Source organism: Hippocampus zosterae, chromosome 2 (assembly GCF_025434085.1).
Source record: "Hippocampus zosterae strain Florida chromosome 2, ASM2543408v3, whole genome shotgun sequence".
Classification (NCBI taxonomy): domain Eukaryota; kingdom Metazoa; phylum Chordata; class Actinopteri; order Syngnathiformes; family Syngnathidae; genus Hippocampus; species Hippocampus zosterae.
In genome coordinates this window covers 5,627,799-5,651,850 of record NC_067452.1, presented here as the reverse complement: position 1 = coordinate 5,651,850, position 24,052 = coordinate 5,627,799, and the positions used below count along the sequence as shown (strand labels likewise).

The 24,052-nt window shown below is 40.7% G+C and overlaps 2 protein-coding genes across 51 annotated transcripts in view; one reads left to right on the top strand and one right to left on the bottom strand.

Moving 5' to 3' along the window:
- Positions 1 to 23,538, bottom strand: part of abcb6a (ATP-binding cassette, sub-family B (MDR/TAP), member 6a) — a 139,137-nt gene extending 115,599 nt beyond the window's left edge. The window contains exon 1 of the mRNA XM_052058725.1: positions 23,520 to 23,538. The gene's annotated coding sequence lies outside the window, so the exon portion shown is untranslated. The remainder of the gene's footprint in view (positions 1 to 23,519) is intronic.
- On the top strand, positions 7,917 to 22,753 carry LOC127596387 (uncharacterized). 50 transcript variants are annotated; one of them, XM_052058849.1, is made up of 17 exons: positions 8,374 to 8,775; positions 10,325 to 10,433; positions 10,774 to 10,936; positions 11,033 to 11,225; positions 11,919 to 11,995; positions 12,473 to 12,550; positions 13,027 to 13,104; positions 13,581 to 13,658; positions 14,135 to 14,212; positions 15,238 to 15,315; positions 18,589 to 18,666; positions 19,156 to 19,233; positions 19,720 to 19,797; positions 20,283 to 20,360; positions 20,849 to 21,055; positions 21,388 to 21,522; positions 21,797 to 22,753. In XM_052058849.1, exons 4-16 carry the CDS (start codon positions 11,213 to 11,215, stop codon positions 21,421 to 21,423), a joined length of 1,035 nt encoding a protein of 344 aa, XP_051914809.1. In that variant the 5' UTR covers positions 8,374 to 8,775; positions 10,325 to 10,433; positions 10,774 to 10,936; positions 11,033 to 11,212; the 3' UTR covers positions 21,424 to 21,522; positions 21,797 to 22,753. The 50 variants fall into 50 exon arrangements, 48 of the variants coding, with proteins under 48 accessions (XP_051914792.1, XP_051914809.1, XP_051914788.1 ...); XM_052058832.1 differs by lacking the exons at positions 8,374 to 8,775; positions 21,797 to 22,753 and adding an exon at positions 7,917 to 8,367 and having other exon boundaries at positions 20,849 to 21,510; XM_052058828.1 differs by lacking the exon at positions 21,797 to 22,753 and having other exon boundaries at positions 20,849 to 21,510.
- Positions 23,539 to 24,052: the final 514 nt, after the last annotated feature.

Sequence of the window (24,052 nt, the reverse complement as noted above, 5' to 3'; positions counted from 1 at the left end):
AGGCTAAATGTAGGGCACTAAAAGTTCCCCACAAACCTTTTGAAAAAGTATTGAGCATTGATATTCACTTAACAGTTTAACGTAGACATCAGTGCATTGCGAGGAGGAAAACAACAAGCAAGCAAGCAAGCAAATATTTTCCATTCATAATGAATAGTAGATCTTAACGTGTCATGAAACCCCTCTTCAAATGCACATTCAGAATACAACTAGTTGAGTTTTTTCACCTTTGCAATATTGGTAAGATATGTCTCATTTTAGCTCCTGGTAAATCAGAAATGATAATTCATGCATTTGTTATGCCTCGATTATTGCAATGTATTGCTCTCTGATCTTTCCATGTCTAGTGTTAAAAGTCTGCAGTGAGTATAACATGCTGCAGCTCGATTCCTGATGAGGACGAGGAAGTAGGTTCACATTACCCCGATCCTAGTCAACTTCCAGTGGCTTCCAGTCCACTTGAGATATGATTTCAATGTTTTGCTACTTATACATTCTTACATGGCTTAGCACCTTCCTATCTTGTTGACTTTGTGACACTCTATGCTCCGCCTTGAACTCTTCGTTCACAACACACTAGTGATGGGTAGATGATACCTCGAGGAGTTTATTGACACATTACACAAACTGTGTTGGCACTGTATCGATAGCGTGTTGGTCAGTCAATAATGACCTAAGCTGTACATCTAAAATTGATGAAGTGCTCTTATCGATGTAAGACAGTTCTGTGGAGCAGAGTCGACACATAATCTACAGTAAAATAAAGGTAATTTATCTGGAAAAAAATGAAACATCAAAGACAAAAAAGGAGAAACATTTTGATTAAAAACTAACAGTAAACCATGCCCAAAGGAGGAAAAGATTGACCTTATTAGGCGTCAGAAGATCATAACATTTCCTGACTTGTGAACATTTTCTAGAATGATCCATGTAGAAATAAAGTAAAACTCGAACACACCCACAAACTGTATCGATATGTTATCGATACAGTTTGTGGGTTTGTCTTTATAAACACAATTTGGCGAGGCATATCCAAATGACTCACTTCCTCGAGTGGTCACATGATTTTTTTTGTGAAAGCGATGCACACATCAAGACGGGGTTTCACACATGCGCACTCGGCACACTGCTGACGCACCAGTGTTTTCGTCCCATCACTACAACTCGCTGGTCTGTTAGGGATCCCGGCAGCCAAAAGGAAATCCGCAGGTTTGAGAGCGTTTTCAATTGGGGCTCCAGTGCTCTGGAATGCCTTACCCAAGGCAATTAGAGCAGCTCCCACAGTAGAAAATTTTCAAACCCGACTTAAGACTTATTTGTAAACTCTTGCATTGAGTTGAACTGCTATTGGCCGGTTAGACTGCCACTTCCTCTGATTGACCCTACCCCCTCCTCCCTGGTTCAGAGTGGGGGCTAGCTGATGATCACCCAATTGGATGTCGTTGTATGGATTGTGCTCTGATTGACAAGATTTACACCGGCTGAGCGGGACACGATCTGGGGTAGACCACCTACTCGGAAGCGCTGGGATGAAGATCTCTTCATCAACCAACCTGGTTCAGATGGGGAGCCACCTCTCCCGAAGGCATCATTCATCTTGTAAAATGAACTTTTGTCATTCTAAAGAACATTGTACAGGACAATATTGTGTCTTCCTTGAAGGAGTGTTCCCCCATATACGGCCACTTCTCAAGGTTTCTCATTTTTCCTCAGGAGGGGTTTTTTTGTTTTAGTTTTTCCTTGCCCTCCTGGGGAAGGTCAGGGAATGTTGTGAATCCTTGTCAACTGTGTGCATGTGGAGCCCTTTGAGACTGTTTGTGATTAAAGGCTGTATAAATAAATGGGATTTGACTTTAACACCATTAAGTGATGCATACTGGGCAGGTCGTAAGGCAATAGGGAGGTCGTATGTTGACATTGCACCCTTTGGCCTACCATTTTGTCTGTGATGATGAAAGCGCTATATAAATCAGCATGTATTGTATTGTATTGTATTGTATTGATGGACTATAAACACCTAGACTAAACACTTAAAATGCTTGCTCATATCTTTTGTGTTGACACATGTTTTCAGTGATGATTACAAATGTTGTGATTAAAAACAAAACAAAACGAAAGAAACATGATATAGAAAATGTTTTCACTGTAAGGCTCTAAAACGCAAATGCCGTGTCGATCAGGGATCACAACAGTGTAGGTGTAAACTGAACTGCTGTCTGTAATGGACAGATGGAGTGGGCGTGCAACCAAGTGGGATCAAAATAGAACAGGAAATCAAGGGCAAATAGTAGAACTGGCCCAAGACAAATCCAGGCCAACCTTTAGCCTGAAATGAGGGCTTCATTTTTTTTATAGCGTGGCTGCGCAATAGCGGTTGACTAAAGCTTGATCATTGCGGACCAAGCAGCAACAACCTCAAACATTCCTGACAACGATGGCATCCTTACATAAACGGACTTTAAGAACAACCGTTTTGACAAGAGGGTTCTAGGTGAAAAAAAAGTGCTGCTTTTGTGGAACGTGCAAGTCAATATGGTAGCAATATCGGAACACTCATAACTGATGAATGGAACTACACAGGAAAATGAGATGGAATCGTTATGGGCCATATTCTGCCACTCAGACTTTTTCTTTTCACATGGCTGGCTTGCGCACCTTTCACCTATGTTGATTCTCCTGTCTAGACTTTTGAAACATCAAAGAGGCATGACTCACTGCAATCTGGGGCTGGCTATATAACATGCAGCCTTTTCCTGAGCCTTGTGAATCTCATTCATGTCCCTTTGAAACCGTTGCTCTGTCTAACATACACCTTGAATGCGAACATGTGCTTTTCATTCTGTATGAAATAAATTAAAGGATAGTAAATTAATCAGAATACTGTGTCGATGACTAAATACATCCCCCCCCACCCCATCAATTAAAAAAAAGCTTCTTTGTGACATGGACCGCCTGAGTCACTTTAACATATTTGACAACAGGCATAGCCAATCAAAACAAACGATTAAACATCATTATGATAAATACAGTGGGAGCACTGCACCTCTGTATAAAAAAAAACCTTAATAGTCCAAGACGCCAGCAGGAGCAGAAGCAGAAAAGATTCTTGTAGGTGGAACAGGTGGAAATAAAGTGAGCTGGAGCCGATATTTTTAGCCAAGTAATATATATATAATATGCGATGTTGACATTTGACCATCTGCATAAGGGGAGGGACACGTTACGGTTGCTGGGCGATCAGTGAGCGCCGGTGAGCGTTATGCTCTAGGAGTGTCTCGCACCGTCAGCACAAATAAGCCGCCGCTCGTCAGTCTCTGGGCAGTTGCTGTACAGTTAACGGAATCAAAACGTGCAATCTGATGTTTCACCTCCATGGGGGAAATGGATTTATGACAGCCTCTGAAGTGCAGAAGAGAAAAAGTGCTTTAGTCCATGGGAGAATGCGCATGTCAGGTGCACAGGGCCAGACTTGGCAAGGAACGGTCACGTTTTAGTGTTTTCTTTGACAACCGATGAGCGCATACCTGGCATAATAGACACACATGTTTTTCACAGGACAGCGATGATATGATCCTGTGTGAAGCGACTCAACTCCCGAGCGCAAGCAGTAATCTCCTGCATGTTTAGTACTGCCTGGGCTCTCATCGAAACTAAATGATTGCTTTGGAGTTTATTAGTAACAGCGATGAACTTTTACGTCTTCTTGTTCAGTCTCCCCCATGTCAATTATTGCTGTCTTGTCTCTGTTCCTCTGAACGAGTTCAAACTGGCAAGTAAATTCCTTGAGTGTTTTTGCATACGTGACCAATTAACCTGATTCTGATTCTCAGATGATTGATTTCATATATTAAAATGTTATTTTGAAGACATTGGAAAAGCCAGCTATTGTACAACTCGGCATCATGAACTCAGCTATTGTGTTGGATGGCACCTAGATTGTGTACTCGATGTTGTGGCCGGCGCCGGTCTCGTTATTTCAGATCCACAGTGCAGCAAGCGTCCAAAGGTCACAGTGATATCTTGTAATTGTTTGGAGGGGTGGGTCACAAGTCTGTTTTGCTCAACACGTTGTTCGCATGTCACACTCATTATCAATAATGACCGCATGGTTAGAAACCGTGGTGCCGTGGGGCCCGGCTCGGGGTCAATTGGCTTCCAGTCTGAGCTGGTTCACCATGGGATGCTTTCGAAGTCACGCTGTCACAAACTGCACATAACCACCACGACTGTGCTGAAAGTTTGCTCTTTATATTGACCGTGTTGTTGCTGCTCGCGGCAGCATCGTTTCTGTTGTCCGCCAAAGTTATCCCAGTGCCTGGTGTCATCTGGAACAAAAATGATAAAGAACATGCCATGCATGTGCACATGCGCACACACGCACCCATGAACACACACAGAGTTGAAGGTTCTTTATATAGGACTTTAACAAACAAATATAGCTCGAGCCCAGTTGGTCATGCAGTGTTGTAATGTCAACAATGAGGTTACATGGCTGACTTGTGACGACAACTTTCCAGTCATCACACTTGCAAGTGTAACATGTACTCACACTTTCTGGAAACGTTCTGTCGTCATGCCACCTGAAATCCTCCTGTCCTGTCAGCCCAGACATACACCATTTATTATGTTGCTGTTGGAGGAAAACACGTTTGTCCAAATGTGGTCAATTTCATTTTTTTTCAACATGGTTGTTATTTTGCTGATAGAGAGAAGAAGGCCAAACAAACAGCTATCCCATCCATTTCTGTATTTGCCGCGGAGACAGAACCATTTACAACACAATCTGCAAGTCCGGTAGCCCACTTGCTTCTTGCAGCCGCAATCGGCTTTCTAGGGCAAGCTTTAGCGCCATGACAATTAAGAGGTTGGATAAGGAGGCTAGAAAACTGGGATTGGCATTTTCTGCTGTAAGCTGATCCAGTGTGCACACGCCATGCATACACAATGAACTGGCAGCTGCTGTAAAAGATAGCTCGGGTCACCCTCGTGAGCAGACTGCTTTTCTGTCCAAAATGAGAATATTTGCATCACTGGAAATGTCTCGAACACAAAATCCAGTGCGCAAGCTCCCCACATGCAAATTGGTGCCATTGTTGAATACAGCTTCTTTCCGTCTTAGGCAGCTGGCGAAAGTAAAAACTCTCCTTTCTCAAGAGCACTTTGAAACAGTAATTCATGACTTCGTCCGGCTGGTTTACTGTAATGGACTTTGCTTTGAAGTCAGCCAATCCTCCACTAAGCGTCTCCAGTTGTTCCAGAATGCCGCTGCTCGCCTCTTGACTGGTACTCGTAAGAAGGAGCAGAACACTCCTACTCTGGCATCCCTTCACTGGCTTCCAATACATTTTAGAGTTCTTTTTAAGATCCTGTTATTTGTTTTCAGGTCTTTAAAATGCCTTTCCTCTCTGAGCTCCTCCGCCCCGTCGCACCGCCTGCGGACCAGAAATATATTTGAGCAGTGTTGGCCAACTCGCGGCTCGCGAGCCGCATTCGGCTCTTTGGCTGCTTCAATGCGGCTCCCGGGCTTTCACATGACAAGCGTCAAAAACGCCTCCGCGGTGGCGCTCCCAATCAAACAACGGCGCTAAATACAGCAGAACTTATGATGTCAGCCTATCATCAATCCCGTTACTTGATTGGCATATAGGACAACCAGTCAGATGACAACTGAATCACCGCTCATGCGCAAACAATAGTGCTAAGCGCTAAGCTAGTCAGTGAATTACCTCAGATTTTCACGCAGGGGTGTCCAATACGTCAATCGCGATCGACTGGGAGCCTGTGAACTGTTCCCAAGTCGATAGCGAGGGATGGGTGGAGGAAATGAGGGAGGGGGTGGGGGGACTTTGGGTGTCTGTGTGTTTCGATTTCGTCCATATTCGGTGACGTTCTGGCTGTCGCTCATCTTGGCGTGCGTGTGTGCATATGCGCGCGTGTGCGTGGTTGGGCGGCAGCGAGCATGGGTGCGTGTGTATACATATGTGTGAACGTGCGCGATCGGTCGATCGCGGGAGGTTTGCCACTTCATAAGTCGATCTTCGATCAAATATGTAGCAAGCTAACCCAAGTAGTAAGTAACCACTGCAGCTCGCCTGCAGACAGTCCCTGTTCGAGTGACAACAACAGAATCCAGATTTGAAGAGGACTGTTCAAGAGAAGGAATGCCAAAAGTCCCTGCACTAAGGCACTAAACAACATGCACAGAAGAGAAAAATGTGGTTATATTTTTGTTTGTGGACTTGGTTGAACTGAGAGTTTGTGTGTGTGAGACACAATATTTATTGTTGAAAATGACTGGCCTGTGGTCTTAATACTGTAGGAGTCAATTTCTGTCATCATCATGTTGGTGTGTGACATTTACAATAAATCTGGCTGAGCAGAGGTCTATCTTTGTGTGTGTGTGTGTGTGTGTGTGTGTGTGTGTGTGTGTGTGTAAGGGATGCAGTGATGTTTATATGTGCCCATGTGCATGGTGTGGCTCTTTGCAGTAACACGGTAAAAAAATGTGGCTCTCAGTCTCTGACTGGTTGACCACCCCTGTATTAGAGGTACCAAGAACTAAGCGGAGGCTGAGAGGGGATTGCGCCTTTCCCGTTGCTTCTCCCTCTCTTTAGAATGACCTTCCACTGAACGTTTGGCAAGCCCCCTCGCTGCCCATCTTTAAAACTCGTCTCAAAACTCCTTTCTATTCTTTGGCTTTTGACTCAGCATGACTCATACTTGATTTTTAGTTTGACTATTTTTGTGCTTTCTCCTGTCTTTGTTGATAATTTATTGTTTATTGTTCTATCTATGACATTTACTCCATGTACAGCACTTTGTATGCTGCAGTGATTGTTTTAAAGTGCACTAGAAATGCAGTTGAATTGAGTTGAGTGAAACAAAGTTGGGATGTTTGAAAGTTCTAACAGATGGGCTCTTAGTAGAAAGGCCTTGCTTGTACACACGAGTGGCAGTGGGCAATCATAAGGGAGCTTTGTGACATTAATTTACCAGGAGCATCACGTACTCCGCAGCAAGATATCTGAAATGCAAACTCTTCCAACCCCAGCTTTACAATATTTTGTTTCTCCAGACAAATGCAAGTAAAGTGACCAATTATCGAGGACAATTTTAAAAGTTTTGTTAATGGTAAATGACATGTTTAGAGACATTTTAAAATTCATTCATCTTGGACATACAAGTGAAAATACAGTATGCGTTAATCACTGTGCATAGCAAAACACATTGAAGAGGGTGAAGAGGCAAGAGCAGTCATCACGCAGACTTGATGCATCAAATTTCTCAGGTCACTGTCAGGCAAGTGTAAAAAAGAAGTTGGGCGCTGTGAAAGGCGAAACATAAAAAACAGTAAAACATGCCACTTGCAGATTACTGCTGAGAGAGTGCTTAACAAAGTCAAAAGATGGCTTTTTCATTCTTGTTGTGAACTAAGTTGACCTTGTGCTCAGCAGTCAGAACTGAGAAGCACAGACGACTTGACCCCTTTGACAAATGTTCATTTGCTTCTTTTTTGTTTTCTCGTTGCCATGACTGGTGCCGCTTATTATGTGGTGGCATGACAAAACAAAGCAAAACAGCAAAGCCCAATCTTACTCGGCTCTCTTGGCTGATGTCTTAAAAGATCAGGTGAATGACAACAGTTCTCCGAAACCAAGAAATGAACCTGCTTGCATATTCAAGACATACAGGTGATTGAAGAAGTCACATGAGTAACACTTTGCTTCACTGCACTCCGCGTTTTCTTCTTTTGAATAACCTGCACCCAGCCACATAACCCTACGCGCAGAGCGCACCAGTTGCTGTCATGCTATGTGGCACGCTAAAAATAGAGATGCTATTAGTGTGCCGGTCCCATGCTATTATCTTTGCAACACCATCCTCACATAGAAATTTGGGAGGCGAGATGCGTGTGTGCGTGCGTGTGTGTGTGTGTGTGTGTGTGTGTGTGTGTGTGTGTGTGTGCACTCGTTTCCATGTTTTGAGGGGACATAAAATTGGAAACACAGTCACGTCTTGGGGACCATTTTTCTTATGGGGACAAAAAAGCAGGTCCCCATAAAAATAACATATAAAAAGCATCAGAGGGCTGCCCTGAATGTGCCTGTGAAGTTTTTAGCAAAAACCCACAAGTCACCATTTTTACTGATTGTGTGTGTGTACACGGTGCTCAGCAGCCCACCACATGGTTATTCGGTGCTATTGCACTCACTCCTCCACACACACAATTTGCATATGCCGCGCCCATTTGTCCCCTAATGGAAGGATTTTTACAAGTGGGAGGGGGTCATCATTCAATTAGTGATCATCAGAAGAAGCCTGCAAAGCTCGAAGATGGCAGCAAAAGAAGCAAAAGTAAAATGCAAGGTAAGCAAGTTTCTATGAATTAACAAGTTATTTATTTGTTTAATGTTACAAATGTACATACTAAAATAAGAATATTGTCACTATTCTCTATGAATTAACAAGCATCGCAGCAACACTGTATTAACAATAACTAAGCTCTGGCATACAATAGTAAGCGCTTACTATTGTATGCTCTGGCATACTATTGTATGCTAGAGCTTCCCCCTATGGTTTATTAACTTATTTGGCGACTGAAAATACAGTAATTATAGTTTGTACATTTACATTGAAGCTCGAGGTTTTTTTTTTTCGGGTGCACGCATCTCAGGCTTGAATGAGAGCCGGGGCTCGGCTCGTCTCGGGGCTAATGGCCGAGTCGCGGCCTAACGGCTAACGGCTAGCACAACTGAGTGTGTTGACGAACGAGCGGTGACTATTCCTTTTTAACTTTTTTTAACCGCAGTTTCAAAATTCATTACGCACTAGCGCGACTAGTGAAACCGGCGTGGGATTTTGTCGAGTATAGCAAGTAGCGTAGGTAATGGAGACAAGCTAAACAAAACGTGAGCTACCGAGATCGGCTACGGCTAGGCTAAAGGTAAATGCTAAACACTCAAATGTGTTGACGAACGAGCGGTGACTATTCCTTTTTAACTTTTTTTAACCGCAGTTTCAAAATTCATTACGCACTAGCGCGACTAGTGAAACCGTCGTGGATTTTTGTCGAGTATAGCAAGTAGCGTAGGTAATGGAGACAAGCTAAACAAAACGTGAGCTACCGAGATCGGCTACGGCTAAGCTAAAGCTAAATGCTAAACACTCAAACGCCACTGCCTGGTCTCGCTGCTCTTTCTACCCATTAATTATAATGATGGAGTTTATGAACAATTAAAAGTTTAAGCACTTCAGCTAATGTATCGATTTCGTAAAGTGAGATGAGCAGTGATAATCTAATACATGGAGGGCACGCACACTGTGAAACAATAATATTTCTAATTGTGTGACATTCCAGATTCAAAGAATACGAAATTAATAACTATATAAAGAACAATTCCTGTACTATGTTCCTTAGTTCTGTAAATTTAGTATTTAATATTGTTAAAGACAGGCTCCAGCATGCCTGCAACCCTTGTAAGAATAAGCAGTTTAGAAAATGAATGTATGGAAATTGTTTCAACACTAAAAAAAAGGTATACTGACTATTTTAATGTTGATATGGCATTAATAAAAAGTATTAAAAAATATATTGTGCAACCTCCCACATTTATTTAACCCGTCTTTCAAAACTAGTGTTTTCCCATCAAAACTGGAAACCGCAAAAGTTTTTCCGATTTACAAGAGCGGAGAGAAGCACTTATTTACAAATTACAGACCAATATTTTTCCGGCAAAAATTGTAGAACAACTATTTGCAGACAAACTTTACAAATGTATTGCAAAGCATAATGTAATCTGCAAATATCAATACGGTTTCAGAGAGAAAAGGGCAACATCTATGGCAATAATGGAAATTGTGGAAGAATCAATCAATGTGTGTATGCTTGCATGCTCGCGATCAGTTCAATAGTGGGTGTTTGGTCACTTCAAAAGTCGGATCTTCAGTCAAAAAAGGTTGGGCACCGCTGGTATCAGATGTTTGGCACATAAATGGTTGAAAAGCTATTTAGATGACAGCTACAGCTGTTGTGAAAACACTATAAAAGTAACTTAATTGTATAATATTAATATGCACAGTTCAACAATTTCCAATCAAACAAGTTGAAGCTAACTCCCTAAATTTATCAAGAGCAAGGTGTACAACCAGACAAATGTTCTACTTATTGCCATTTCCTTTGAGCATATAAACTGTACTGAACAAAGACATGTATTGATATTTTTTCCTTTATGTCGTTTTTTTTCATGTCTTTCATATTGCGTTTATATGTTCGATATATTAATCAATTCTGACTGAATACAATGCAAACTCTTTTTCTCTCAAGTTTGAAATCCCACAAAGAGTCAGCCCCCTTCAGGACGCCATTCGTCACATTTCATTAAGGACCAACAAAACAGGCAAATTGTGTGCGAGGTACATAAATGCAGTCAAAGGTAAGGCGTTGTCTGAATTTATATGCTGCGGAATTATTACATAATATGGCATATACTGTAGATAAAACATATACAGTTATTATCAGATGAACACTAAATATGAACCCTGAGTTTATTTTTCCAGTTTCCGACTCAGTTTGTAAACAAGCCGTTATATAAATAATTAATTCCGTGTTTTGTCTTACTTCAGTAGAAGAACACCATGTGAAACCGAACAAATAAAACCAATTTTATTCGACAAGATATGTTTTCTAAATTACCATGGACCTCTCAATAATGGAAGACTACATTGCAAAGCCCGTTTTTTCCCCCTAAAAACTATTGTTGCTGTCTGCTACAGGATGTGAAATATTTGCAAAGAGTACAATCGGCAGAGGACAATTTGTTGCTGAATATCGGGGATATATGATAAATGATGCAGAATACTAGAGCAGAAGATGAGTTTACCACCAATCATGTGCTGCATTTATGTTTGCATTCGAGTGGAGAGGGAAAACATGGTGGTAAGACTTATTATCCACCTATTCTGCACCACTATAGACAATATCAGAATATTGTGATAATGATCTCATGTTGTTCTTTTTCACATATTTGTTAAGCAATGATGCTTCACAAGAAGATGAGTCATTTGGGCGACCAGTGAATGATGAACACAGGAGGCCAAATTGCCAGATGAAAAGGATTGATGTGGATGGTGTGCCACACCTATGTTTGTTTGCTTTCAATGACATTCAAGAGGGAGAAGAAATGACCGATGATTATGGTGGCGAAGACTGCCCATGGAGAACACAAGTATGTATACATTGCAGATTATAAAGAATGGCTCTGTGTAATAAGGATGGAAGTAACTTTTGAAAGAATCAGAATAGTAGAATCTTACTCGAAGTATTGTGAATCAAATTTTCCCATTTCCACCCACATTCCAAAACGCATGCTTAGCAGGTGAATGGAGTACTCTAAATTGTCTCTCGGTGTGAGTGTGAGCGTAAATGGGTGTTGTCTATCTGTGCCCTGCGATTGGCTGGCAACCAGTTCAGGGTGTATCCAGGCGGGGTACACCCTGTCCAAAGACAGCTGGGATAGGCTCCTGCATGCTACCAACCTTTATGAGGATAGACTAATTAGAAAATGGATGGATGCATGGATCAAAATGATCATTTATGGCAGGTGTATGGAATAGGTTGGTACACATTTCAAATAATTATTTTCTGAAACCTAAACTCAAAGCAAGTGCCAATTCAATTTCTAAAATACTTTAGAAAGTTAAGTGCTGCACGATCAATGATTTATCTCTCAGAAAAAAAAATATTTGTCTTTATGGATGACTAAATTTACCAGAAGTTTTCCACCTGCCTTGCAAATTGTAGATCTGATCCAAGTTCTTCAGAGTTGCAAATAACAATCCTGCATAACTTGATGAGATGGGCTATTGGCCTATTCATAAATAATATTCTGAATCTCTATCATTGTTGACTGTCTTTCTAGATGACCAGCCTTTACAGTCACAGATGTGGCTCCTCAACCCTCTGTACTGCCTCAGAGTCAGATGCAACATACACCAGGTAAAGTCATATCCATCACTGTTTCATGATATTTGGTATCTCTATATCTGTGCATTTGGGATGATGGATAGTAATTTTCATGATAAAGTACTGTATGTATGCACAACAGGCAATTTCACATAATGCATTGGAAAGGCTAATGCGAGCGGACTATTTTAGGTCGTTTTAATTTGACACAGAGATCATTATGTTCTGGAGCTATGTCTCTTTTCTGGACCCTCACGGTGTCCCCATAGGACACGTGTACCAAGTGTGTGTGAGGGGAGAAAAAACAGTGTCCAAGCGGGGAAGAACTGACAAAGTGTTAACAAGAATGTCCCCACAATGTTTTTGAGTTTAACATGTAGAAAACACAGTTTTAAAAGATGACGTTGTTCTCTCAGATTTGTGCATCTAAATTTTAGACGGTTTACTTGAGGCTAAGTATCGGTATGTTCTATCATGTTCTCCAATTTTGTTTTCCAAATTATATTCCAGATGACCAAGACAATACCCAATGAGACTACTTTAAGAGAAAACTGTTGCGATAATGCTGGTCCAAGCAACATACACCAGGTATAGTCATATCCATCACTGTTTCATGATATTTGGTATCTCTATATCTGTGCATTTGTGATGATGGACAGTAATTTTCATGATAAAGTACTGTATGTATGCACAACAGGCAATTTCACATAATGCATTGGAAAGGCTAATGCGAGCGGACTATTTTAGGTCGTTTTAATTTGACACAGAGATCATTATGTTCTGGAGCTATGTCTCTTTTCTGGACCCTCACGGTGTCCCCATAGGACACGTTTACCAAGTGTGTGTGAGGGGAGAAAAAACAGTGTCCAAGCGGGGAAGAACTGACAAAGTGTTAACAAGAATGTCCCCACAATGTTTTTGAGTTTAACATGTAGAAAACACAGTTTTAAAAGATGACGTTGTTCTCTCAGATTTGTGCATCTAAATTTTAGACCGTTTACTTGAGGCTCAGTTTAGTTTGTTCTATCATATTGTCCAATTTTGTTTTCCTAATTGTATTTCAGATGACCAAGACAATACCCAATGAGACTACTTTACAAGAAAACTGTTGCGATACTGCTGGTCCAGGCAACATTCACCAGGTATAGTCATATCCATCACTGTTTCATGATATTTGGTATCTCTATATCTGTGCATTTGTGATGATGGACAGTAATTTTCATGATAAAGTACTGTATGTATGCACAACAGGCAATTTCACATAATGCATTGGAAAGGCTAATGCGAGCGGACTATTTTAGGTCGTTTTAATTTGACACAGAGATCATTATGTTCTGGAGCTATGTCTCTTTTCTAGACCCTCACGGTGTCCCCATAGGACACGTTTACCAAGTGTGTGTGAGGGGAGAAAAAACAGTGTCCAAGCGGGGAAGAACTGACAAAGTGTTAACAAGAATGTCCCCACAATGTTTTTGAGTTTAACATGTAGAAAACACAGTTTTAAAAGATGACGTTGTTCTCTCAGATTTGTGCATCTAAATTTTAGACCGTTTACTTGAGGCTCAGTTTGGTTTGTTCTATCATATTGTCCAATTTTGTTTTCCTAATTGTATTTCAGATGACCAAGACAATACCCAATGAGACTACTTTACAAGAAAACTGTTGCGATACTGCTGGTCCAGGCAACATTCACCAGGTATAGTCATATCCATCACTGTTTCATGATATTTGGTATCTCTATATCTGTGCATTTGTGATGATGGACAGTAATTTTCATGATAAAGTACTGTATGTATGCACAACAGGCAATTTCACATAATGCATTGGAAAGGCTAATGCGAGCGGACTATTTTAGGTCGTTTTAATTTGACACAGAGATCATTATGTTCTGGAGCTATGTCTCTTTTCTAGACCCTCACGGTGTCCCCATAGGACACTTTTACCAAGTGTGTGTGAGGGGAGAAAAAACAGTGTCCAAGCGGGGAAGAACTGACAAAGTGTTAACAAGAATGTCCCCACAATGTTTTTGAGTTTAACATGTAGAAAACACAGTTTTAAAAGATGACGTTGTTCTCTCAGATTTGTGCATCTAAATTTTAGACCGTTTACTTGAGGCTCAGTTTGGTTTGTTCTATCATATTGTCCAATTTTGTTTTCCTAATTGTATTTCAGATGACCAAGACAATACCCAATGAGACTACTTTACAAGAAAACTGTTGCGATACTGCTGGTCCAGGCAACATTCACCAGGTATAGTCATATCCATCACTGTTTCATGATATTTGGTATCTCTATATCTGTGCATTTGTGATGATGGACAGTAATTTTCATGATAAAGTACTGTATGTATGCACAACAGGCAATTTCACATAATGCATTGGAAAGGCTAATGCGAGCGGACTATTTTAGGTCGTTTTAATTTGACACAGATCATTATGTTCTGGAGTTATGTCTCTTTTCTGGACCCTCGCGGTGTCCCCATAGGACACGTTTACCAAGTGTGTGTGAGGGGAGAAAAAACAGTGTCCAAGCGGGGAAGAACTGACAAAGTGTTAACAAGAATGTCCCCACAATGTTTTTTAGTTTAACATGTAGAAAACACAGTTTTAAAAGGTGACGTTGTTCTCTCCGATTTGTGCATCTAAATTTTAGACGGTTTACTTGAGGCTCAGTTTGGTTTGTTCTATCATATTGTCCAATTTTGTTTTCCTAATTGTATTTCAGATGACCAAGACAATACCCAATGAGACTACAAGAAAACTGTTGCGATACTGCTGGTCCAGGCAACATACACCAGGTATAGTCATATCCATCACTGTTTCATGATATTTGGTATCTCTATATCTGTTCCTTTCTTGATGATGGACAGTAATTTTCATGATAAAGTACTGTATGTATGCACAACAGGCAATTCCACATAATGCATTGGAAAGGCTAATGCGAGCGGACTATTTTAGGTCGATTTAATTTGACACAGAGATCATTATGTTCTGGAGTTATGTCTCTTTTCTGGACCCTCGCGGTGTCCCCATAGGACACGTTTACCAAGTGTGTGTGAGGGGAGAAAAAACAGTGTCCAAGCGAGGAAGAACTGACAAAGTGTTAACAAGAATGTCCCCACAATGTTTTTGAGTTTAACATGTAGAAAACACAGTTTTAAAAAATGACGTTGTTCAGTCAGATTTGTGCATCTATATTTTAGACGGTTTACTTGAGGCTAAGTATCGGTTTCTTCTATCATGTTCTCCAATTTTGTTTTCCAAATTATATTCCAGATGACCAAGACAATACCCAATGAGACTACTTTACAAGAAAACTGTTGCGGTACTGCTGGTCCAGGCAACATTCACCAGGTATAGTCATATCCATCACTGTTTCATGATATTTGGTATCTCTATATCTGTGCATTTGTGATGATGGACAGTAATTTTCATGATAAAGTACTGTACTTGCGCACAACAGGCAATTTCATACAATGCATTAGGTCGGTTAGTGTTGGTCTGCTGTTCTCGCTGTATCTGCTCCCATTGGGTTCCATCTTAAGGAAACATGGTATTCCTTTCCACTGCTATGCAGATGACTGCCAGATCTATGTCCCACTGAGCAAGAAAGACACCTTCTCATTAAGGCCACTCCTATCCTGTCTGGAAGAAATCAAAACCTGGATGGCACAAAATTTCTTGAAGTTCAACGAAAAGAAGACAGAGGTGATATTGTTTGGCCCCAGTGGACCTTGTACATTCCATCCTGTAGACTTGGGCCCCCTATCTCCTTATCTGAAATCAACGGTCTCAAACTTGGGACTTAAACTGGACAGTGATTTCAAACTCGATCGGCAAATTGGTGCCGTTGTTAAATCCAGCTTCTTTCACCTTAGACAGCTGGCCAAAATAAAACCTTTCCTCTCACATGAACACTTTGAGACAGTAATTCATGCCTTTGTCACATCCCGGCTCGATTACTGCAACGCCCTGTACTTTGGAGTCAGCCAGTCCTCCATCAAGCGCCTTCAGCTGGTACAGAATGCCGCTGCTCGCCTCTTGACTGGTACTCGTAAGAGGGAGCATATAACTCCTACTTTGGCATCCCTTCACTGGCTCCCCATTCATTTTAGAATTATTTTTAAGATCCTCCTCTTTGTTTTCAAATCTCTGAATAATCTCGCGCCACCTTACCTCTCTGAGCTCATACGCCCCTACACCCCTGCCCGGCGCCTCAGGTCTGTGGACCAGTCTTTGCTAGACGTACCAAGAACTAAACTGAGGCTCAGAGGGGATCGAGCCTTTTCTGTTGCTGGTCCATCTCTCTGGAATGACCTCCCACTGAACATTCGGCAAGCCTCCTCGCTGCCCATCTTTAAATCCCTCCTCAAAACTCACTTGTATTCTTTGGCGTTTGACTCAGCATGACTTAGATTTGCTATTGTTTTTACTGCTTGGTGCTTTCTACCGCCTTATTACTTATTACTTATTACTGATTCGTCTTACTGTTTATTGTATATGTTAAATCGCTCCATGTACAGCACTTTGTATGCAGCGATGGCTGTTTGAAAGTGCTCTATAAATACTGTTGACTTGACTTGACTTGACTTGGTAGACTATATTAGGAAGATTGAATTTGTCACAGGGATTTTCGTCTTTTGTAGTAATTTCTCTTTTGTGGACGCTCACGGTGTCCCCACACCACTCGTTGACTAAGTTTGTGTGAGGGGTGGAAACTGTGTCAAGAGTTTCAATATGGTCCCCATAAACAACTGACAAAGCGTTTACACGAATGTCCCCACAATGACTTTGATTTTAAAACATATCAAACACAGTTTTACAGGATAAAGTTCTTCTCTCAGATAATTTGTGCATCTATATTTAGATGGTTTACTTGAGGCTCAGTATGTGTTCTATCATATCCTCCAATTTTTTTTTCCGAATTGTATTCCAGATGACCAAGACAACACCGAAAGAGGCGACTTTACATGAACTCTGTTGTGATAGTGCTGGTCCAAGCAACATACATCAGGTATATTCATATCTATCCAATGATTCATTCCATTTGGTATCTCTATAACTGTGCATTCGAGATGATGTACAGTAATTTTCATGATAAAGTACTGTACTTGCGCACAACAGGCAATTTCATACAATGCATTAGGTCGGTTAGTGTTGGTAGACTATATTAGGAAGATTGAATTTGTCACAGGGATTTTCGTCTTTTGTAGTAATTTCTCTTTTGTGGACGCTCACGGTGTCCCCACACCACTCGTTGACTAAGTTTGTGTGAGGGGTGGAAACTGTGTCAAGAGTTTCAATATGGTCCCCATAAACAACTGACAAAGCGTTTACACGAATGTCCCCACAATGACTTTGATTTTAAAACATATCAAACACAGTCTTACAGGATAAAGTTCTATCAGATAATTTGTGCATCTATATTTAGATGGTTTACTTGAGGCTCAGTATATGTTCTATCATATCCTCCAATTTTGTTTTCCGAATTGTATTCCAGATGACTAAGACATCACCCAAAGAGGCGACTTTACTTGAACCCTGTTGTGATACTGCTGGTCCAAGCAAAATACATCAGGTATATTCATTTCCATTCAACGATTTATTCCATTTGGTATCTCTATAATTGTGCATTCGTGATGATGGACAGTAATTTTCATGATAAAGTACTATAGTTACGCACAACAGGCAATTTCACATAATGCATTAGGAAGGTTAGTGTTAGTAGACTGTATTAGGAAGATTGAATTTATCACAGGGATTTCGTCTTTTGTAGTAATTTCTCTTTTGTGGACACTCACGGTGTCCCCACACCACTCGTTGACTAAGTTTGTGTGAGGGGTGGAAACTGTGTCAAGAGTTTTAGTATGATCCCCATAAACAACTGACAAAGCGTTTACACGAATGTCCCCACAATGACTTTGATTTTAAAACACATCAAACAGTTTTACAGGATAAACTTCTTCTCTCAGATAATTTGTGCATCTATATTTAGATGGTTTACTTGAGGCTCAGTGTGTGTTCTATCATATTCTCCAATTTTGTTTTCCGAATTGTATTCCAGATGACCAAGACAACACCCAAAGAGGCGACTTTACCTGAACCCTGTTGTGATAGTGCTGGTCCAAGCAATATACATCAGGTATTTCATATCCATCCAATGATTTATTCCATTTGGTATCGCTATAACTGTGCATTCGTGATGATGTACAGTAATTTTCATGATAAAGTACTGTACTTACGCACAACAGGCAATTTCACATAATGCATTCGGAAGGTTAGTGTTAGTAGACTATATTGGGTAGATTGAATTTGTCACAGGGATTATCGTCTTTTGTAGTAATTTCTCTTTTGTGGACACTCACGGTGTCCCCACACCACTCGTTGACTAAGTTTGTGTGAGGGGTGGAAACTGTGTCAAGAGTTTCAATATGGTCCCCATAAACAACTGACAAAGCGTTTACACGAATGTCCCCACAATGACTTTGATTTTAAAACGTATCAAACACAGTCTTACAGGATAAAGTTCTATCAGATAATTTGTGCATCTATATTTAGATGGTTTACTTGAGGCTCAGTATATGTTCTATCATATCCTCCAATTTTGTTTTCCGAATTGTATTCCAGATGACTAAGACAACACCGAAAGAGGCGACTTTACATGAACTCTGTTGTGATAGTGCTGGTCCAAGCAACATACATCAGGTATATTCATATCTATCCAATGATTCATTCCATTTGGTATCTCTATAACTGTGCATTCGAGATGATGTACAGTAATTTTCATGATAAAGTACTGTACTTGGGCACAACAGGCAATTTCATACAATGCATTAGGTCGGTTAGTGTTAGTAGACTGTATTAGGAAGATTGAATTTATCACAGGGATTTTCGTCTTTTGTAGTAATTTCTCTTTTGTGGACGCTCACGGTGTCCCCACACCACTCGTTGACTAAGTTTGTGTGAGGGGTGGAAACTGTGTCAAGAGTTTCAATATGGTCCCCATAAACAACTGACAAAGCGTTTACACGAATGTCCCCACAATGACTTTGATTTTAAAACATATCAAACACAGTTTTACAGGATAAAGTTCTTCTCTCAGATAATTTGTGCATCTATATTTAGATGGTTTACTTGAGGCTCAGTATGTGTTCTATCATATCCTCCAATTTTGTTTTCCGAATTGTATTCCAGATGACTAAGACAACACCGAAAGAGGCGACTTTACATGAACTCTGTTGTGATAGTGCTGGTCCAAGCAACATACATCAGGTATATTCATATCTATCCAATGATTCATTCCATTTGGTATCTCTATAACTGTGCATTCGAGATGATGTACAGTAATTTTCATGATAAAGTACTGTACTTGCGCACAACAGGCAATTTCATACAATGCATTAGGTCGGTTAGTGTTGGTAGACTATATTAGGAAGATTGAATTTGTCACAGGGATTTTCGTCTTTTGTAGTAATTTGTCTTTTGTGGACGCTCACGGTGTCCCCACACCACTCGTTGACTAAGTTTGTGTGAGGGGTGGAAACTGTGTCAAGAGTTTCAATATGGTCCCCATAAACAACTGACAAAGCGTTTACACGAATGTCCCCACAATGACTTTGATTTTAAAACATATCAAACACAGTCTTACAGGATAAAGTTCTATCAGATAATTTGTGCATCTATATTTAGATGGTTTACTTGAGGCTCAGTATATGTTCTATCATATCCTCCAATTTTGTTTTCCGAATTGTATTCCAGATGACTAAGACAACACCCAAAGAGGCGACTTTACTTGAACCCTGTTGTGATACTGCTGGTCCAAGCAAAATACATCAGGTATATTCATTTCCATTCAACGATTTATTCCATTTGGTATCTCTATAACTGTGCATTCGTGATGATGGACAGTAATTTTCATGATAAAGTACTATAGTTACGCACAACAGGCAATTTCACATAATGCATTAGGAAGGTTAGTGTTAGTAGACTGTATTAGGAAGATTGAATTTATCACAGGGATTTCGTCTTTTGTAGTAATTTCTCTTTTGTGGACACTCACGGTGTCCCCACACCACTCGTTGACTAAGTTTGTGTGAGGGGTGGAAACTTTTTCAAGAGTTTCAATATGGTCCCCATAAACAACTGACAAAGCGTTTACACGAATGTCCCCACAATGACTTTGATTTTAAAACGTATCAAACACAGTCTTACAGGATAAAGTTCTATCAGATAATTTGTGCATCTATATTTAGATGGTTTACTTGAGGCTCAGTATATGTTCTATCATATCCTCCAATTTTGTTTTCCGAATTGTATTCCAGATGACTAAGACAACACCCAAAGAGGCGACTTTACTTGAACCCGGTTGTGATACTGCTGGTCCAAGCAAAATACATCAGGTATATTCATTTCCATTCAACGATTTATTCCATTTGGTATCTCTATAACTGTGCATTCGTGATGACGGACAGTAATTTTCATGATAAAGTACTATAGTTACGCACAACAGGCAATTTCACATAATGCATTAGGAAGGTTAGTGTTAGTAGACTGTATTAGGAAGATTGAATTTATCACAGGGATTTCGTCTTTTGTAGTAATTTCTCTTTTGTGGACAGTCACGGTGTCCCCACACCACTCGTTGACTAAGTTTGTGTGAGGGGTGGAAACTGTGTCAAGAGTTTCAATATGGTCCCCATAAACAACTGACAAAGCGTTTACACGAATGTCCCCACAATGACTTTGATTTTAAAACATATCAAACACGGTTTTACAGGATAAAGTTCTTCTCTCAGATAACTTGTGCATCTATATTTAGATGGTTTACTTGAGGCTCAGTATGTGTTCTATCATATCCTCCAATTTTTTTTTCCGAATTGTATTCCAGATGACCAAGACAACACCCAAAGAGGCGACTTTACTTGAACCCTGTTGTGATACTGCTGGTCCAAGCAAAAAAAAAAAAAAAAGCTCTGTCATCCAAGCAGGGCTCAGAGTCAAGCCGCTGCCCCTCCGCATTGAGAAGAGCCAGAGGAAGTGGCTCAGCCATCTGTTTAGGATGCCACCGGGACGCCTCCATGAAAAGGTGTTTCGGGTATGTCCCACTGATCAGAGTCCCCTGAAGATGACCCAGGACAAGCTGAAAAGTCTGTCTCTCAGCTGGCTTGGGAATGCCTCAGGATCACCAGCAAGAGCTGGAGTTGTTTGGGAGGGTGAAGTCTGAACTTCCCTGCTTTAGTTGCTGCCCCCGTGACCCGACATTGGATAAACGGAAGAGAATGAATGAGTGGAACACTGAGATACATTTAGAAATTAATCGTAACTGGTTGAACTTTCTAAAGACTAAGAAAAAGTTAAAAAATGAAAGTGATAAAGCTTCAGTTTTCTATAAGTGTAATCACAATTTGGAAAAATCTTTTTCCATAGGAGAAAGAAGTGAGAATGATAATCCGTGCCAATTAACACCCAAGAGACGGACACCATTTTCAAATAAAGACAGGCCATCATCAGATGATGATGAAATTCCATCAAGTATTCCTGCTAAGAGATCTTCCTTCAAAGGTAAACTGAGAAATCATGCTGCTTTTAAGAAAATGTACTGTCACTGTCCAAATTAAGACATAAATGTAATTTATCGCTGAGACATCATTATCTCCTTTTCATGTGCATTTTAAAGTCATCTCTGAATGGTACATTTGTTCTGAAAATGTTGTGAAATGATGCAACAGCGCAGCTTCTGTTGCTCATTGAACAGCAAAATGTTCAATGTGTTTAGATTGGAATTTAATCATCTACTCTCCTTGACTTTCAATAATAAAACTATTTTTTTTCTCAGTACTTCTAGGAAAGAGGAAGAGAACTCCCTGGCAGGAAAGCGAAATAAAGGCAGTGGAAAGGCACATGATGGGACTCATCAAATCTTTTTGCGTCCCAGGAAAAATGGATTGCGAAAGATGTTTAAGGGCTGAACCAGAAGCCCTTAAAACACGAGACTGGCAAACCCTCAAGTATTATGTTTATAACCGCATTTCGGCTGCCAAAAAGAAATTGCAGCACAAATAAGTTTTCAATCAATCTGTTGAGGCACTTTTATTTTCATTATGGATATTTCACTTTGAATGTATTTTAAAACAATGTCAACAGTTTGTTTGATGTTTGTTTAAGGTAGACCATAGGTGTCAAACTCTGGTCCTGGAGGGCCGCTGCCCTGCATGTTTTCCAAGTCTCCCTGTTGCAACACACCTGATTCAAATGATCAGATCATCAGCAAGCTCTGGGCAAGCCTGACATTGAACCTGTTCATTTGAATTTGGCTGGATCTTTGATTGCAACAACATGCCAGAAATGTCTTCAATTCTCTGAAGCAGACATATTCGAGTCACATGACAAACAAAATATATCAAAATAGATTATTTCAACGATTATTATTCAAATGAATTGACTTTCATTTGACAGTTGGGTTCAGATGCTTGCCATTTTTGATGAGTAATGCACTTTGTGTGAGGTCCCCAGTAATCACATGTACTTGGTATAGATCCTGTGTGAATTATGTAAATACATTTAAATATATTTAAATTAAGTCCTCATAAGGCATGTAAACTGGACTTTTCTGAAGTCCCCATATGACATGGTCCAACCACATGACTTCATAAATTCTGATATTTAAAGGTGTTTATAAGCTAACACCACCACCTTGTGTATCCCTGATTTTTTGCAGAGCTCTATGTCATTTAGAAAGGGTGGTCCCCGAAAGTGATGAACTAAAAAGTAGTCCCCACAAATCACATAAACCGGTCTGCGTGTGTGTGTGTGTGTGTGTGTGTGTGTGTGTGTGTGTAGCTGTCAAAGAGCAATTAGTGGAGCATGTCAGTGCGGTTTATAGCCATCTCATTTTCATATCAGAGGTGATGTTATGGTGCCATGATTGATTAATATGTATTCAGAAGGATATGCGCCATGTTTTGCAAAGACACACACGCACATGCATACACAGATGAGATGAACACCAGGCTGTAAATGGCTCTTAATTGAAGCTCTGCATCCTTTGATTCATTATTTACAGGTCTGCCTCCCGATTCCCATTTTGCAGCGCCACTTCCATGAAATACAAAACAGGAGCCCAGAATAGCAAATAACACAACATCATTATACCAAAGTGGTACAGTTGTGACAACATCAGTCAACAAATCAACACCAGCTTGCATGCTTGTTTCATATTTAGTCAGAAACACAAGAGGTTTGGCCTTCCGCCAGTACTGACGGAAGGCCCTTCTCTCAGCCACTGACAAACGCCCGTTTTGCTGAGGATTGACGAATAAGAGGAAGCTTAATAATAAAAGAGAGATTAACCCAGACGATGGTGGGTTTTCATCCGCCAGTGAAATCATCCTCTCAGTCTGTCATTGATGGGCGCCCGTTTTCGGACGACAGAACAACGCACCCGTCGCTCTCATGTGTTTGTTTATGGGGCTGAATACAAGCAGGGTTGCTTTCATTGAGTATATGGCCCCCAGTACTGTAATTGCCAATGAACCATGGAGATAAAGAAGACGAAGAAGACGAGCAACAAGAGGATGAAGAAGAAGATGAAGAAGATAAAAAAGGAGGAGAAGAAAATTCTTGCTTGGCTCTCGACGAAGGAGGACGCTTTTGCTTTCTGCTCCTGTCCCCCCCTCCCTTCCCTGCTCACCACTCAGTCCTTGTGCTGTCTTTTGTCTGACTTTTCCTAGACCTCCTGTTGTATTTTCATCCTAAAAACAAACATGGAATTGGTTGGCTGGTCTCTCGATGCCATCGACAAAATTTTCCCGACGAGAAGAGCAGGCGGTGGGGAGCCTACTTGCCCCTCAGGGACTTTTGCTGCTGGGTACACCCTAGATCCTTGGAGGAAGCGGAGAATGGAGTGCCTGCCAGCACTGTCCGTTGAGGATGTGGATGACATCTACATTATCGACCTTCCGATAAAAGGTATGCTGTTTGGTGTTAGCAGTTTCCTGACCTATCGCAAAATTCAACCGACGGGAGCAACTCTATTGTAAGTGAAGAGGCTGCCGGTCTAAGGATGGCATAGTGCGGATGTCTAACACTCAGA

What these genes read in the sequence shown, in the direction of transcription:
- LOC127596387 (XM_052058832.1), top strand. An exon ending in TCAGATGCAACATACACCAG is followed by an intron (nt 11,996 to 12,472) that starts GTAAAGTCATAT and finishes ATTATATTCCAG; the next exon opens with ATGACCAAGACAATACCCAA. An exon ending in GTCCAGGCAACATTCACCAG is followed by an intron (nt 13,659 to 14,134) that starts GTATAGTCATAT and finishes ATTGTATTTCAG; the next exon opens with ATGACCAAGACAATACCCAA.